The 17,954-nt window shown below is 48.7% G+C and overlaps 1 protein-coding gene across 1 annotated transcript; it reads left to right on the top strand.

The window, feature by feature from the left end:
• The first annotated feature begins 1,480 nt into the window (after nucleotides 1-1,480).
• Nucleotides 1,481-2,113, top strand: LOC109771298 (agamous-like MADS-box protein AGL29). Its single transcript, XM_073495817.1, has one exon. It carries the CDS (start codon nucleotides 1,481-1,483, stop codon nucleotides 2,111-2,113), a length of 633 nt encoding a protein of 210 aa, XP_073351918.1.
• Nucleotides 2,114-17,954: the final 15,841 nt, after the last annotated feature.

Raw genomic sequence — 17,954 nt, forward strand, 5'->3', positions numbered from 1 at the left:
AGATTTAATCGTGCGGCGAGATGAGTAGGAGGGACGAGAGAATGCGGTGGTGTGATCTAGATCTCCCCCGTTTCGCCTGTCAGGCGACGCGGGGTTCTTGACATTTTTTTGTGTGGGTGATTTGAGGTGCATATAAATATTTGATGTGTTGTATCAAATGTGTGCCCGGAAAAAAGATAAATTATCACCGGAATACGCTCATTGTTAGGAACGTTAGCTTTTGTGTGGCAAACAATTTATACATTTGCATTTTTTTGTCATGTCCCGATCGATTCAACCTTGTGTGAACAAATACCTATATACTACTTTGTTTTAATATATAAATGGAGCGGGGTTCTTGACATTATTTTTAGGTGACACGAGGTCCGGCGCAGGCTCAGGTACCGGGGTGACGGCGAGCATGAAATGCCGAAGGTCGCCGTAGGGCAAGCAAGGATGATTGGCGGCTCACGCAGGGTGGAAATTGTAGGACCAGTTTTTCAAGGTCCAAAGCACACCCATCGGGGATGGGCTGTCAGGGATGAATGTGTCATGTTTGCCTCCAAGTATGGGGGGCCATCGGACCTCTTTTTCAGCCCTATCCTCCAAAAGCTTTGCTGGTCCCTATTCCGAGGGGACCCCTAGTGACGCCTTTACTTATCATCGAAGTCTTGTAGAGTATTCCACCCTACCCTCCCCGCCAGACCCCCACCCACCAACTAAACTCAACCATGGCTAGAAGCTAACCCCACCATTTGTTTGGGTTAAGGAATCCCCGTAGATTAAGAAGGTAGGGTTGGTTCCCTTGTTGGATCAGAAAACCAAATCCATCCATGGTAGCCAACACACCAAAGAACATACTCTGCACATTCGTCTCTCGGAAATCTAGATCGTCTGTCGCCTCCGCCTCCGCCGTATCTCTGCTCCCCTCCTCTGGTATAATATCTCTCCGCCCTTCCCCACTCACCTCCCTCCCCACGTCGGAAGTCCACCCGCGGACTGCCGGCGCCCTAGAGTGCGCCTCCCCCCTCCATGCACTGGAGCTTCAATGGCGCTGCCTTCTCAATATTGGGCATTGGTCTCCATGGGACGAGCAGCTTCTGCTCCGGTGTTTGCTTGCTCAGTGTTGGACAAAATTCCTTGAACCCCACCCACAGTCCAGATCCGGCCCCGGTGCTGCCCCGGTCCGCTGCCCTTCTCTGTTTTCAAAAAACATCCGGGATGCGCCCGAGCAACAGTTTCTCCAAGCGGAAGCACGTTGTTGCTGCGCGATAGAGTACCGAAAGCAGTTTGTTTCGGCAACAGGAGTAAATAATATGGAGTACGTAGTTATCATTTGACATACAGCTTAGCGAATACCGAATCGAATCTCATGGCCTATCACCACATTTAGTGCACGTAGCTCAGTCATGATTGCTATATAAAGCCCCCGACCCCAGACGTAGCCACACACACTCCTCTCCTTCCCTTTCTTTGAGCTTAGCCACAGAGCGAGCGAGTAATGGCAGCGCTCATCCAGAGGGGTGGCAGCGGCCGGAAGAAGACCGTCATTCGCCGGATTGAGCAGGACGATGCCCCGCACGTCTGGTTCTCCAACGGCCGCGTGGGGTTCTTCAGCAAGGCCAGCAATCTAGCAGTCCTGACCGGCGCCCAGGTGGCCGCACTGACCTCCTCGCCCGGTGGCAACGCCTTCTCCTTCGACCACCCCTCCGTCGACCCAGTCGTGGAACGCTTTCTGGTGGGGGAGAGTGCGGGGGCTGGCGCGAGCGAGGACGGTGCTGCCGGCGAAGTTCAGAAGCTGGAGAAGCTGCACCAGGAGTTCGACGAGCTGCGCAAAGTGCTGGTCGAGGTGAAGAAGCGGACTGAGCGCGAGGAGGTCACAGTGAAGGAGCGTGACACGGGGGAGCCTATAGCGGCTTGGGTCGACCCGAATGTGCGTGACATGGGGGCCGAGGACATGGCAGCCTTCTTTGCCGCGCTGATGCAGGTGAAGGACATCGCCTCCGAACGCGCCAACCAGGTTCTCTTGCGCGTTGACGTGAGCCGCATGGCGGAGGTAGCCCCGCCGCTGCCGCTGCAGCTCTTCGTTGGCAGTACTTTGGAGTTCGGTAGCAGCAGGAGCATCAGATGCTGATGGCGACGCTGCCTCCGCCTGACGTGTTCGCCTCCGGGATGGATATGCAGGAGATGCTTCTGCCGCTATTGTTCGTTGTGGGGATGGATATGGAGGAGATGCAGATGGTGATTCCTCAGCCGCTAGGGTTCGACGATGAGATGGGGATGCCTCCGTCACCGGAGATGCCTGCTGGGCTGGAGACGAACACCGGCTTCCAATTCTCGTACTGAGAAGATGAGCTTCAAACCTGTGTCCATCCGTTCAAGTGAAAGCATTCAACAATGGACGATAGTTCGTCAATCTGTTGTCATCTTGTTACATCTGGACGAAATCTTTCGTCAAATTTTATGTCGTTTCTTTATTGTCAATAATTAATAGCTAAATTTGTATTGTCCTGCCGCTGGCTGCTGGCATTTAATGAAATACAGATATCTTCTCAAATGTACTACACACGTTCGCTGCTGGCTGCAGGATTTTGAGTCAGCAATGTACTAGTGTTGACTTCTTTTCTCGATGGACACACACGTTCAATGCTAGGGATGACTTAACATAGTACTCCCTCCTTTCCGTTTTATAGGGCATACAGTATTAACAGGTAAATAACTTGATGAAATGGATTGTAACGATGCTTAGACTGGTCGTAGTGGGGAGTATCATATTACTAATGCATAATATCATATATTAGTATCATATGTAGTATCATAGCTAGGTCCAGGGTTCAATTACCTCATGCTAGCTCAGCGCAAGTTAAAGATGATTATCATTGGTACAAATGTCATTAACACATTTTTAGAAAAATGTAATTAACACTTTTTAGAATAAATGTAATTAACACTTGGCCATGAAGCTTCATGAGCTATTATTTCGAGGGATGTAAGAATTAACTGTGTGATGGGCCTAGAGTCTTCCAATTAAAAAGGCTAGGGCCCAGAGAGATAAGCTCTTAATGAACTCTTGATGCATGCTCCGCTTTCAAACACAAAACCATCCACCATATGCGTGGTCACTAATTTCGTTAATTTATTGTCAATCGGTTACATATGCATCTTCTAAATCGCCGCGTCAATCTTTTGTTATATATACAATGCATGCACCTAGATCTGGATGAAATCTTTCCTCAATCATTAGGTTGTCACCTTATCATATTAATAATTAATCAATAGCGTCTAATAGTTGGAATTTAGTTCATATGAAGAAGTTGCCTCCGCCAGCGGGGTTGGCCGCCGCGATGGATATGGTGCAGCTGGACATTCCTCAGCCGCCTGGGTTCAACGCTGGGATGGAGAAGGAGATACGTACTTGCTTATGTCTCTACTGCCGCCTCCACCAGAATTTCCCGCCGGGATGGAGATGGTGTAGAAGTCGCTTGAGCCGAACACCGACTTCCTGTATTGAGAAGAAGATAAGATCCAGACCCAGTCCGAGTCATGGTGAACATTCCGTAAATACAAGGTGAACATAACTTATATGTTGTTGATTTTTTTTAAATGCCCTGAACAATTTTTCAAAATGTGGGAGCATTTTTAAGATTTATGAAATTAATTAAAATTACACAAAGATTTTCTTCATATGTTACATGCATTTTTATAAAATTGTGCGGAAAAACATTTATATGTTGTGAACATTTCTCCTATAAACCTCTCTACAATAACTGTTGTTCTAGGTTGTTCGCGGCACGCATGCAATCTGACTCACACGATCTTCCTTGCTGGCCCGATTTTACGGCACTGCCAAAAATAAAGAACCCTAGGTAGCTCTTGCAGAAGCAGATGTGACGGGCATCGTCCTGCTCGATCCGGTGGATGACGGTCTTCTTCCTCCCTCGCTCAGAGAAAGGGAGGAAGAGGAGTGTGTGTGGCTATGTCTCGGGATCCGGGGGTTTATATAGCAGGCGGCCAGTGAGGAATCGCTTCACTGAGCTACGTACATTAAAACTCGTGAAAGACCATGAGATTCAATTCGGTACTCACTGAGCTGTGTAACTAAAACTCACGCATCAAAGCATAACTACATGCACCAACTAAAAATTGCTAGACCTGAACAACAAAAAATCATAAACTTGATCCTAAAAGAATTGCAAGATATGAACAACTAAAAATCATGAACCTGAGCATGGAAAAAAGCAAGACCCGAACAGCTAAAAATCATGAACATGTGCATGACAAACGTGCATCTGAACAACTAAAAAGTCACGAACTTAAGCATGAATAAATTGAAAGATCTGAATTACGAGAAGGCATGTAGTTGAGCATGAAAAAATTGAAAACTAATATAGTACTACTATGATAACTGAACCAACTAATGCATAGATCTTCCATGGAACTTGCATGATTTTTTTACAGATAACTGTGACAACGAACTAAACGATTGACCCACGTCCATGTCTTCTTCTCTTCAGTAGGGGAAGCCATGATTCGGCCCGAGCCACTGCTGCGACATGTCCATCCCGATGGGAACTCCGGCACCGTCGGCGGCATGGCCATCAGCATCAGCTCTATCTCCGTCCCGGCGGAGAACCAGGGCCGACATGTCCTCAACCCCCCGTGGAATCCTGGCTGCTGAGGAATCACCATGTGCATCCCGGCGGCGGCAGCATCACCATCTGCATCTTCGTGCCGGTAGTGAACACCTGTGGTGGATGCATCGCCATCTGCATCTGTTGCATGCTTGCATGAGTTGCTGCTACCGAACTCAAGGATGTAGAATTTTTGAGTATATGCACCCGGCCCTTGTTATCCTGGCTACTTCAATGTTGCTTTGAGATCTGTACTACACAACTAACTAAGTACATGGAAATTTCTCTTTTTTGTTTGTCATATAAAACATGTATTATACATCAACTAACAAGTATTTCTACCTAGAATGTGGAATGAAACTTTCAGATTTTTTGCTCCAACATAAATACTAAAAAAGAGATTTTTGAATCAAACAAATCTCATTTTCCTATTTCTGATGAAAGAAAAATTATGAAAGTTTTATCCCACATACTAGTTAGAAAACTTTGTTGTGCTACAAAGTTTGATGTTCAAAACATGTTCTATATGAGAAACAAAAAAGAGAAAAATTCTTGCACGAATCACGGTGAAGAAAATGAGTTGCTAGATATGAAGGGCCCAGGTGCATATGCTCGAAAACATGTCGGTTAGACAAATAGGAGAGGAACCACTACATAATTAATTGCAATGTGCAGAACTGTATCAAGACTTCCAGCGGTTTTATACCAAATTAGAAGTTGCATTAAGTAGTAAGTGATACTCTGATAGTGATACTAATAACCATCTAAACTAGTAGAAGTCAGGACATTTACTTACTAGACTGTTCTTGCATGTAATTAGTAATTTTTACCATCGAAAATATAAGTCAGAACTTAGAACATCTACAAAATTTAGGGAATGAAATCATAATTCACAAGATATCCACAAACATTCAGCTAGGTACTTGAACATGACTAATCTGATGCGTGTGTCAGTGTGTGTGTGACAAAGTATTTAACCTAACCACATATTTGGTTTGCCATTTGGAAGCTAGATGTCATAACTAGGATTAGGGTGTGTTGGTGGCGAGTGATTAGAGGCATTATACCAGATGTGTCATATCAAACCACTTGAAATCAGAAACAATAGCACATACAAGATTTGTCAAGGAATGGAGGAGGATCTCAAGAATTCTTCAATCCATTGCTCACATGCCTGACGTTTTTGGGATTAGGCTAGGTTATGGTTTCATGTTCAACTACCGTGGCTCCATCCAAATGTATTACCCCGTGATATCCTGTCTGATTAATTGTACAAGAATAACCAGCAATAGAAAAATATTACCATCGTGTAGTCTATTTGGCACTACTGGAAATAGGGAGGCACCTGCATGGGAAAGACCATCTTGATCGGGTGAAGTCGATAAAACTCACAAAAGAAGCACTTGCACTTTGTACATCCCTAGTAAGAAATGGTATATTTTCTCAGGCCATGGATGGCGGTCTTGACAAGTCAATATCATTAAGATAAACATGGATATAGCTATAAGCTTTAACAATTGCATTGAAGGAGATGGAGTTGTTGTTTGATATTTAACTAGGTTTATGGGAGCCTAGAGCAAACTGCACTTTGGAGTTACTGATAGACTTATTTTTCAAACAATGACAGTTTGAGAGTGCATCATTTTTGCGAACATCAGAGGGCCCCTAAAGTTTTGGTCTAGACCGATTACCTGGAGGTTGTTAATCTTCGGTATACTTGCCACAACAAGCGTTCAGTTGTGGCTCCTATCATCGCAGAAATAAGTGAGCTAGGTCCTCATATTACTACTTTTGATTCAACATGTAGTTTGTGCTTCGGCACTCCATCTCATCTTTGTGCCAAAGATGTCTGCACATCTATTTTAACTGAGAGTTGGCTAGCCGAACCATCCAGCTTCATGGTCAGTAGTCTCTTGCATGATGGCCCAGAAAAAATTACACATATACAGAATCAAATCTCATACGGTTCACTAACGACATTTGAACTTACTAGAGTTTTCGTCACATTTACTTAATTAAGAGATGTGCTCATCCTATCGTACATACTTATCCAAACTGCAATTTACAATTCAGAAATTCTTCTAGTTTTCATCAAAAAAAATTCGAAACTACTGAGCTACACTTTTCTGCCTGTAACTCACAATTCGGTAGAGAGTACAACAAATCTCACTGCCAATCAGGATTTTTAATGTAGATATCTCATCTTAGTGATTCCTCTCCTATCGCTTGCTATATACCCACCCCTACCTCGAGATGTAGTAACGTACTTATCTGCATTGACCTTCTCTATTCTTATTTTGTTCCGCTATGCCAGTCACCGAGCAAGCAATGGTGGCCCCTAATAGGGGGTGGCTGTGTTCGGAAGAAGACGATCATCTGCCAGATCATCAAGGGGGGTGCCTAACATATCTTATTACCCAAGCGTTTGCAGGTGCTATTCAATAAGTATTTACAAATCAGTGGCTAGAATTTAATAGATTTGAAAGCAATTAAAAGTTAATAACATTTTTAAAATGAAAAAAATCTTAAATTTAAAAAATGTTTTATGTATAAATGTCCATGCCATATTTATGAAATGGGCACCCCAAATTAAGAAAAATGTGGTTTGCTTATTGGAAAACTATTCAGCGTGTGTGATAAACAAATTAATCGTACGGTGAGATGAGTAGGAGGGACGAGAGAATGCGGCGGTGCGATCTCGATCTCCCCCGTTTCGCTTGGTAGGCGACGCAGGGTTCCTGACATTATTTTGAGGGTCATTGGAGGTGCGTATATATATTTCATGTGTTGTATCAAATGTTTTCCCCGGAAAAAGATAAATTATCTCTGGAATACGCACATTGTATGGAACGCTAGCTTTTGCGAGGCAAACAATATATACATGGACATTTTGTTGTCACGTCCAGATCGATTCAACCACGTGCTAACGATTACTTATATACTACTTTGTTTTATTGTATCAATGGACGAAGGATTCCTGATATATTTTTGAGGGTGACATGAGGTCCGACGCCGGCTCAGGTACCGGGATGAAGGCGAGCGTGAAACGCGGAAGCACACCGAAGGGCAAGCAAAGAGGCTTGGCGGCTCATGCAGGGTTGAAATTTTTAGGCCAGTTTTTGGAGGTCCAAAGCACACCCATGGGGGATGGGCTATGAGGGAGGAATGTATGATGTGTGCCTACCAGTTTTGCGGTCCACCAGACCTCTTTATCGGCCCTATCCCCAAAAAACTGTCTTGGGTCCTGTTCCGAGGGGACCTTTAGAGACGCCTTTACTTATTATAGAAGTCTTCTAGAGTATTTCACTCGAACCTACAGACCAAACCCCCACCCACCAACTTAACTCAACTATTGTGAGAAGCTAACCACACCCATTGGTTGGCTTAAGGATTGACCTTAGATTAAGAAGGTAGGGTAGGTTCCCTTGTTGAGTAAAAAAATACAAATCCATCCATGCTAGCCAAGACACCAATGGAGAAAATGCTCTGCCTATTCGTCTCCCGAGAATCTGATCATCCGTCGCCTCCGCCTCAGCCATATCTCTCCTCCACTCCGCCGGGATAATCTCGCTCCACCCTTCCCCCTTCCCCTCCGTCCCCACGCCGGAAATCCACCCCCGATCTGCCGCCGCCCTGGAGCACGCTCTACGCCATAGAGCTTCAGCGGCGCCGCCTTCTCAACTTTGTGCTTTGGTCTCCGAGGGACGAGCAGCTTCTGCTCCGGTGTTTGCTTTCTCAGTCCCGGACCAAACTCCTCAAACCCCACCCGCCGTCAGATCCGGCCCGGGCTGCTACTGCTCCGGTTGCTTCCATGGTCCGCTGCCCTGCTCTGTTTTCAACACAAAATATGGGATGCGCGTGAGCAACATTTTCTCCAAGAACGGGCCGCGTGGGGTTCTTCAGCAAGGCCACCGATCTGGCGGTCCTGACCGGCGCCCACGTGTCCGCCCTCGCCTTCTCGCCCGGCGGCAACACCTTTTCCTTCGGCTACCCATCCATGGACTCTGTCGTCGAATGCTTCCTTGCGGTGGAGTGTGCGTCGATGACGAGATGGGGATGGCAGCAGTTGCTTATGGTGATGCCTCCGTCACTGGAGATCCCTGCCGGGCTGGAGACGAATGCCGGCTTCCCGTTCCTGTACTGAGAAGATGAGATCCAAACCCGTGCCCATCCGTTTAAGTGAAAGCATTCAACAACGGACGATAGTTCGTCAATCTGTTGTCGTCTAGTTACATCTGGATGTAATCTTTCGTCAAATTTTATGTCGTTTCTTTATTATCAATAATTAATGGCTAAATCTGTATTGTCCTGTCGCTGGCTACTGGCATTTAATGAAATACAGACATCTTCTCAAATGTACTACACACGTATGCGGGCTACGGGATTTTGAGTCAGCAATGTACGTATTAGTGTTGACTTCTTTTCTCAATGGACACACAGTTCAATAATAAAGGACAGTATAACCGCACCTAATCCGTGCCCTCACAACGATTTGGGTTTTTAGCCGTCCGTTTTATTGATCTGGGAGTTCCTGGCCGTCAGATTTCGTGTCTAAGGTGATCTGTTCCGCAATCTGTTTTTCTTTTAGACATGTTCCGCAATCTATATAAACTGGCCTAGCTGTCCAGTGGGCTGCTGCTTCACAGGCCAAAACGGACGCCTCTGGTAAACTAGGCCTTCTCAGCCCATTTGTCTAACCGACAGTCCAGAAAATTGTTCGCTTGTCAACCAGCCCAAGCATCACCGATACATCAAAATACATTAGCCCTTTTTTTATAGATAAAAAGTATACGCCCGACTTTATAAATAAAGCCACCAGGCAGAGTCACATCACAATCATCAGGCCAACAAAGTATCACAACAACAGCTAACAAGTACGAATACATGGCTACCTAGCCAATTATGGCGCGCAGGCCAGTACGAAACCAAAAGGGATAGGAGACTAAGTCATCGATCGGGTTCGCCGCAGCAGGGAGGAAGCCGTAGACCGCATCTTAGAAAGCATATCATCAAAAGCCTCTAGGTCCGCCTCCTTAGTCAATAATCTCCACTACTGCAAGAAGACACTAGCTTTAAATAAGCAGCTCACAGGGTTAGCTGGAAAGATATGCTCAATAGTAAACTTGTTTCTAGTAGTCCACAGCGACCAACAGATCGCTGCCCAACCAACACAGAACACCCTTTTAGTAAGCCCAGAAAAAGCAGTGGCACAATGCCGCAAGTCCTCGAAGCACGAGGGATTCCAATTAACGTGAAGCCAATGTCGAATGCAGCTCCAAAGAAACTTGGCCAAAGAGCAGTGAAAGAAAGTATGCTCGATGTTTTCAATGGCCCCACATAAAACGCATCTATCAGAGCCAGGGCCGTTCCTTTTCCGGATTTGATCAGCCGCATGAAGCTTCTCATAGAAGTCTTGCCACATGAAGATTTTGATCTTAGGAGGGATACGGGCCTTCCAAATATTCTTGAATTTCGCCGTATGTGAGCCGGAGATAAGCTTAGCGCAGGCAGACTTAACCGAAAACCGACCAGAAGAGGAGTGAGGCCAGACAATCGTGTCATCTTTGTCCGAGAGCTCAGGGAAGCAGGCAGTAAGACGTTTCCAGTCTTCCAACTCTGCAGGAGAAAGGGATCGACGGAGGGCTAGGACCCAATTATTAACCGAGAGCTCAAAGATAGAGATCTCCGGATCAGAGCAATAAGAGAATAAAACCGGAAAGGCCACCGGGAGAGTGGAGTCCCCGACCCACAAGTCTAACCAGAACCGAGTGGACTTACCATTCCTCACTATAAACTTGACCAAAGACTGGAAAATCGGACGAACTTTAACGAGCTGAAGCCAGACCTAGGAACCACCCGAAGAAGAAGCAAACATGAGGCTCGAGACCGGGAAGTATTTAGCCTTGAGAAAGGATAGCCAGAGGGGGTGCTCCTCGAGGAACATGATTTTCCACCACCATTTTATCAAGAGGCACTTGTTCATAACCGACGTATTAATGATCCCTAAGCCCCCCATGTTCTTAGGCCTACAAATTAGGTTCCATTTCACCATCCTATATTTGCGCTTGTTGTCAGAAGAGTTCCAGTAAAAAGCCCCTGTGCTTGTCAAAGCCCGCGTGGATCCCTCCAGACAGGAGGTAGAAGCCCATTAAGAAACATTGGGAGTGAAGACAAACATGCATTGGTGAGGGCCACCTTGCCCGCTTGGGTATTATAACGCCCTCTCCACGGTAATACCCTGTTCGCCACCTTGGTGGCTGCCGGAGCAGAATCCTTAGCTAATAGCTTATGGGGGGAAATCGGAAGGCCCAAATATTTTAAAGGGAAGTACCCTAGAGAACAGTTTACGAGATGCGCAACTCTATGAGCCTCGGAACCAGTAACCCAGTGACAATGACTTCACTTTTTGGAAAGTAGATTTTAAGACCTGAAAGAGCTTCAAAACATCGAAGCAGGAATTTCAAATGCGTAATACTAGGCTTGTTAAGCTCAACCATAATAATGGTGTCGTCCGCGTATTGAAGATGAGTGATGCCATTGGGATTAAGATGATAGCTGACAGGAGTGTTGTGACCGGCAAGAGCAGCCCGAGACAGAATATGACAGAGGGCATCCGCGACAAAATTGAAGAGGAGGGGGGAAGCCGGGTCTCCTTGTCTAAGGCCTTTACCGTTAGCAAAAAAATTACTCATCTGCCCATTGACCGACACGGCCGTATGACCACCCGTGACTAGCTGCATAAGACGGTGAACAACCGTACCATCAAAACCCTTAGCAAGGAGGACTTGACGAAGGAAATTCCAGCTCACCGAATCATATGCTTTCTCCAAATCGAGCTTGAGAACCACGACTTTAGTTCCCGGATCCGCATATCATGGACAATCTCATGCAAACAAAGCACGCCATCCAAAATGAATCTACCCTTTATGAACGCAGATTGAAAAGGACTAATAGCACGGTGAGCGATCGGGGAGAGCCTAGTAGCCAAGCCTTTAGCTGGAAGCTTCGCAAAGTTGTTGATCAAGGCAATAGGCCTAAATTGAGAAATCAAGTCCGCCCCTCTGACTTTAGGAATGAGAGTGAGCACGGCGTAATTCAACCTAGAAATGTCAAAAAGCACTAGCCAGTCTAAAACCCACCTCGGGTTTAGCAGAGAGGAGAGAGGAGAAAAAATTAACCACATGACGCATAATTTCAGACTGGTCGGAGACCCTAACACCATTGATAAGAAGGCTATCGATCAAACATCAGCGGCGCCTGCCATTAGCAATGGCGAAGAAGTACGAAGTGGGCGAGTCGCCTTTTAAAGTCCAATTGATGGTTTCTCTTTGCCTCCAATACACCTCCTCTTGACGGTGAAGGGCCAGAAGAGCCTCTTCTAAATCATAACGCAACTGCCACTCAGCGGGGGCAAGGCCCGGACCGTCAGCACGAACATCTAGGGAGCCAATTTGGGCAGCCAGTCAAACTTTGTCACTCCTTGACTCGGCAATATGATTCTTGGACCAGCCACGAAGGAATCTACGAAGAATGTAGGAGCACTGGTGCCAGTCATCCATCGGTCCAAAGGAACGTCGATTAGAAGATAGGAAAGTAGAGAGCTTTTGCACTAACAACTCAACAAAACCCTCCACCATGATCCAAGAAGCATCGAACTGGAACCGCGGAAAGGAGACCGAATGGGTACCGTCATCGAGAATCAGGGGGGGTGATCAGAGCCCACGATGGATAGGGCCCTGAGGACGGCTTGGGGAAACATAGTATCCCACCTAGAACAGAAGAAAACACGATCCAGGACAGAACGAATGGGATTAGGTTGGCGATTCGTCCAAGTGAAACGGGCACCAACCCTACGAATTTCACGAATAGTCGTGTCCCGAATGAAAGCATTAAAAGCGTCAGCTAGCGTCCACGAGAAGTTAGAAGAACTTTTGTCCGTAGGGGAGCGCAACAGATTAAAATCCCCCCACCCCAATGAGTAGAGGGAGGTCGCGGGACTCTATTTTATTTCTTAGTTCATCCAAAAAAATATAAGAGAGAGAATGATCAGTCGGACCATAAACCACCATGATTTCTAATAAAGAATTGAGGGAGCGATGAGATACCACAGTACTAGCCCAGAAAATCCCATGGTCAAAAGCAACGAAATCAAACAAATCTTCTTTTGTGCCAATTAGGATGCCACCCGAATGTCCAGAAGAGGCCACATAGTTCCAATCATACCTATCGATCCCAGTGACAGCGGATAACTCATTTGGGGAGAAGGAAGGTTTCAGAGTTTCAACAAGACCAATGATATCTATTCTTAGAGCGGACCAAGTCTTTGAGCTGATCCCGTCGCCCCCTAGCGCCGAAACCCCTAATGTTCCAGAATAAGGCCTTCATCTATGAGATAAGTTCTTAATGCGAAGACTCGACCTGCATGGGGCCATGCAGGATTTAGATCGTTTACCAGCCCCACGCATAGACACAGCCGAGGGCACCTGAACCCTATCAGGTCCCTCCACACCCCCACCGGCCACAACCAGTGGGGCAACAGAGCCCGACACAACCTCCTTGGCTTTAGCGATGTCCGCCTGAGCAATTTCATTTGCCCTAATAATATCTAGTAAAGATGAGGGGGTACCCAAACTAGGATCACAAGTAATGCCTACGTCCTCTAAAATATGTAAAAGGTGATCATTGGACTAAGAAGGAAGCACTAACGAACAGGGGAGGGAACAGGAGGACAGGGAGGAGGAGAGCATGGGAGTGAACCTGAAGAGGCAGATCCCTGGCCGCAGCGCGCGCGCCGCCCGATCAGCAACACGCTCGCCACTGTTGGAGACGTGGCCGCTCTTGCGGGCAGTGGAGGCAGGCAAGCGCAACAGCGCCGGACGAGCACGGCTGGGGGAAGCCGCGGCAGAAGACGGGCCCGAGGCCGCGCCCAGGTCCGTATCAAGCCTACGGCACAAACCATGCCGCAGACTGCTTAGAGTCACCAGACGCCCTGCTGCGAGCGGAGAACTTTTTGACAGACGACTTCTTCTTCTTCTTCGAGGCCAGTGGGCCGGCCGGTGGCAGATCGTCGATACCGGAGAGAGAAGGAGAGGCGGGGCGAGCTGGAAGATTAGAGCACACCGCAGAGAATGGTGTGCCCTTCATCCCACCAGAAGCCGCAGCCCCCCCCCCTCAGAAGCATGCAACGAATCTTTGGCATCCCCAGCCGGGGCGCTTTCCTTAAGCAGGTCCCGATCTTCAGGCGAAAGCCCGTCCCACTCCGACTGGGTAAAGCGCTGGTCATTACCGCGAAGAGAATCATCCTGGAGGCCATCATCGTCCTTGCCCTTATCATCATTACCGGAAGCAGGTTGTGGGGGAGGAGGTGGAGGCAACACCGGACCCGTGTGTCCCTCGACCCGAACCCTAAGCCGGAAGCCTCCGGCCGAAGGGAAGACGTCGATGGAGCCGCGGATACAGAGCGGATCCACACACCACACACACACAGGCGCACCGGACCCAGGACAGCCAGAGATTCCTGATCATCCTCGATGGGCTTGCCGATAAGAATACCGAAGGCCATGATGAAAGCAGTAGAGCGGAGAGCAGGAGGCACATCATCAACTAGGACCCAAACTTCAGACAAAGAGGAGATCGCTTTAGAGCCATTAGACGCAGCCTTGACAGAAACAACCAGTTGATTGAGGGGAAGTGTGAAGCTGGTGCAGGAGGAGATCATCCGAAGCCTTTCCTTGGAGGGGAGCGTGGCAGCAAACTCAAATTCCGACAGTTGGCGAACTTGCCAATCCCAACCCCCATCGTCCCAAAGCCGGAGCTCATCGAGAAGAATTTGGGGGGTGATGCGCTTGGACTGGACAGAGATGATACCGGAGTTGGAGAGCGTTGGAAGTGGAACCACAACAGGGACCTCATGATCTAGAGCGAAAAAAGAGCAACCAGGAAGGCCAAGACCATAGTGAACAAAGCCTGGTGGTTTGGATCGGTTCTGGCAACCAACAGTAAGGTGACCATCTTCTCTACAGATAAGGCAGAAAGGAGGATTTTGGCAGTGGGATTGGAAATGTCCAGGAGGGTGGCAAGCGAAGCAGGTGAGGGTTGGATTGGCAACCTGGGACTGAGAAGGAGCGCGCACAGATCCAAGAGGAGGAGGGGGAAGGATGCCATCACCAGCAGAACTAGACGCGGATCCGCCGCCCCGACCAGCAGCAGCCCCAGTGGGACGACGAGACGGCGCCACCGAAGCAACACGGGGCACGAACCGTGATGGGCCCCCTCGAGGAGCCGCCGGATCCGGCAGCGGACCACCCCCTGGGGCGCGGCACCACGCAGAGGGGGCGGCGGGTTCGGGCTAGAAGAACCAGCCCTACTGGCTGCAGCCGCCACCTCCCATGGGTCAGCAAAGACCATGACAGATCCGGCCAAAGGCACCGAGGGACCAGCCGCCATCGAACCAGATCCTAGCGAGGGGGAGCCACCCTTCACCGACGCCGCCCCTGCAGCCGGAGCACGCGCCGCCTCAAGCTTGGAGCGCAGCGCGGCCTCATACTGCAGATCCGCCTCCGCCTCGCCCAAGCCCTCCCTCCGTCGCTTCTGGCCGGAGACAGCCTCGCTGGAGGACCCGCGCGAGCGGTCCATCGAGACCACCGCTGCAAACGAGAGAGAGAGAGGGGAGGGGGAGGGGAAGATCTGGAAAAGACTCGAATGGGAGAGCGGCGACGGCACAGGTCAGAGGAGGAAGCAGGAAACCCTAGGAATGGGGGAGCCGAACCCTTCCGCACCCATATATATCCGGACCGAGCTAGGCCGGGGCCAGTTGGAAGGGTCGAGGGGGGAGCGAGGGGGTGGACCTGGGCCAACCGCAGCCCAGGTACCAAAAGAGGGTGGGGGAAACAGACAAACAACCAAGGGGAGGCACGGCCCCAGGCCCAACAGGCCCAACCGGTGACTCGAGGGCCCGCGGCCCAGCACCAGAGCCCTCCACAAACACCAGCGCCAGATCTAGTGTTGGCGTCGCCGCCGCCGCCGACGAGGACAACACCGGACCCCCAGATGAGGCGCAAGCAGGGGAAGACGCCGGAGGGGAGGGGGAGAGGGCGGGTCCAGCACCACCACACTGCCCCCGCCAGGGCCCAGGAGCCCCCGAGCCGGAGACGGAGCAGGAGCACGGCGACGCCCGCGGGACACGCGCCGCCATCTGTCCACCTCCATCGCGGCGGAGGCCGGTCGCCCATGCCCACCAGGCACAAACTTCCGGCAGCGGCCCGGAGCCGAGACGACGGGGAGCCCGCACACAGGCACCAGACGGGGAGGGGAAGGGGTGCATCGGAGTCCGACCCCGAGTCCTCAGAGTCGAGCGCCCAAAACCTGTTGGAAGGGAGAGGAGCGGGGAGGACGGAGCGAGGTGAAGCCGGCGGGGCGGGGGGGGGGGGACGGGGAATGAAGCCAGAGGGGTGCGGAGGGAGGACGCCGGAGAAGAGGGGGGAAGAGGCGAGCTCAGCAGCGTCGCCGCCAGAGGGAGGAGGGGAGAGGGGAGAGCCATGCACTACTCCAGGTACCCTCTCTGTCTCTCTCTCTCTCTGTGTAATTGTACACGAATAACCAGGAATAAAAAATTATTACCATCATCTAGTCTATTTGGAACTACTTGAATAGGTAGACACCTGCTTGAGAAAGACTAGCTTGATCCGATAAACTCAATCAAACTCACAAAAGAAGCACTTTTACTGCTGGACATCCCTTGCAAGAAATGGTATGTTTGGTCAGGCCATGGATGGCGGTCTCGACAAGACGATATCATTATGTTAAACATGGATATAGCTGTAAGCTTTAACAACTGCATTGAAGGAGATGGATTTGTTGTTTGATATTTAACTAGCAAAAAGGCCCGTGCATTGCGACGGAAGAGGAAAAACACACTACCTTAGCCAGTGTCTCATGTAGACCCTCCGCCCCTCCACACACACATATATATCTTGTTCCCACACTCGACGACATCAACCAACTCCTTGAAAAATCCTTGACACTACCACACCAGAAACTACATGATAAGTGGTGTTTCCCAAAATATGAACTTATGACTATTCTCAAACGCAAACGTTCGTCAGCTTCTGTTCATGAGATTCGGTTAGGTGGCCTCATAAATTTCTAAGTTTTTTCATATCTAGTATAAGCTCATATAGAAACTTGAGTTCACACACTTGTTAACTCATCCAAATTTTCCATGAGTAGAAGTGTTTAGGCAGCCAGTCATGTTAAAAAAGAAATCCGGTGCATCAACGTGAGAGGTCAACTATAGTAGGCGAAACTCAATAGTGGGTTTCTGAAAATAGGGTAAATCATCATAGACATACGTATAACAACTTTGACTTGTAGCCAAGCATTGTATTTTTCTGAACACTAATTTCAGGCTTTATAATAAAAAAAATATGAAATTCTGGGGGCACCGACTAATAAGAGAATAAAAAGACTAAGTGCAACCTTCTCCTCTGTAGATGAACCAAAAACATCAGCTTCCTTTTGAACTCCAAAATTGCAACAGTAAATAACTATGAATTGTTTAAGTATGTGGAAATCGAATGCCAAAGCTGCCAGACAATGTGAATACGATTACAAAAAAGTCAGCTTCAAAGACAAAAACGCATGTAGTAGAAAATTATTGGTCTCATCACGGATTCACGGTCGTCTTTCGCATGACCAAATTCCATGGAAGGCTGGCCAGAAGTCAGCCGTAATATATAAAATAGACAGAAATTATATGTTCCCATATTCGATGCATGCTCGGGATGAATCCACCAGCGACGGCTCGGGATGTATATATATCGCTTACCTAAGTGTCTGCTGGTACCGTGTTGCAGTCGGATCTCCCTCCTTTTCTTGTCATTCGCCATCTCCTCATAATTCTGAGCCCCCTTTGACGTCCTCGTCCTCGACGACGTACTTGGAGCACAACACCTGGCTCAGACGTCGTCCCCCACATCCTCGCATCGGCCGGATCAGACGTCGTGCACGCCTTAATTGGCGAGTGGGGTCTCCGCCTCCCCATGACCTATCTTCAACGCGTGGCCGCTGTGCTTACGCGGCTGCGGCGTGCAACTTGAGACCCTCGGAATTGTGGAAGAGGAGGACGATGGCGAGGTTCCATAGCGAAGCGGGGCGCAATCTGGATGCGAAAAATATAGAAGTCGTTGCCGATATCCATGACTGCGCTCTCGTCCTGCGTCTCGGCGTCTCCTGCTCCTCCCCGGTCATCAATCATCTCCCCTGCCTATATCTGAATCGATCTTCCTCCCTCACTATATATAGATAGACACGGTAATCACACGGTGGGAGTCTACATGGAAAGAG

The sequence above is a fragment of the Aegilops tauschii genome, chromosome 3, assembly GCF_002575655.3.
Source record: "Aegilops tauschii subsp. strangulata cultivar AL8/78 chromosome 3, Aet v6.0, whole genome shotgun sequence".
In the NCBI taxonomy this organism is placed as follows: domain Eukaryota; kingdom Viridiplantae; phylum Streptophyta; class Magnoliopsida; order Poales; family Poaceae; genus Aegilops; species Aegilops tauschii.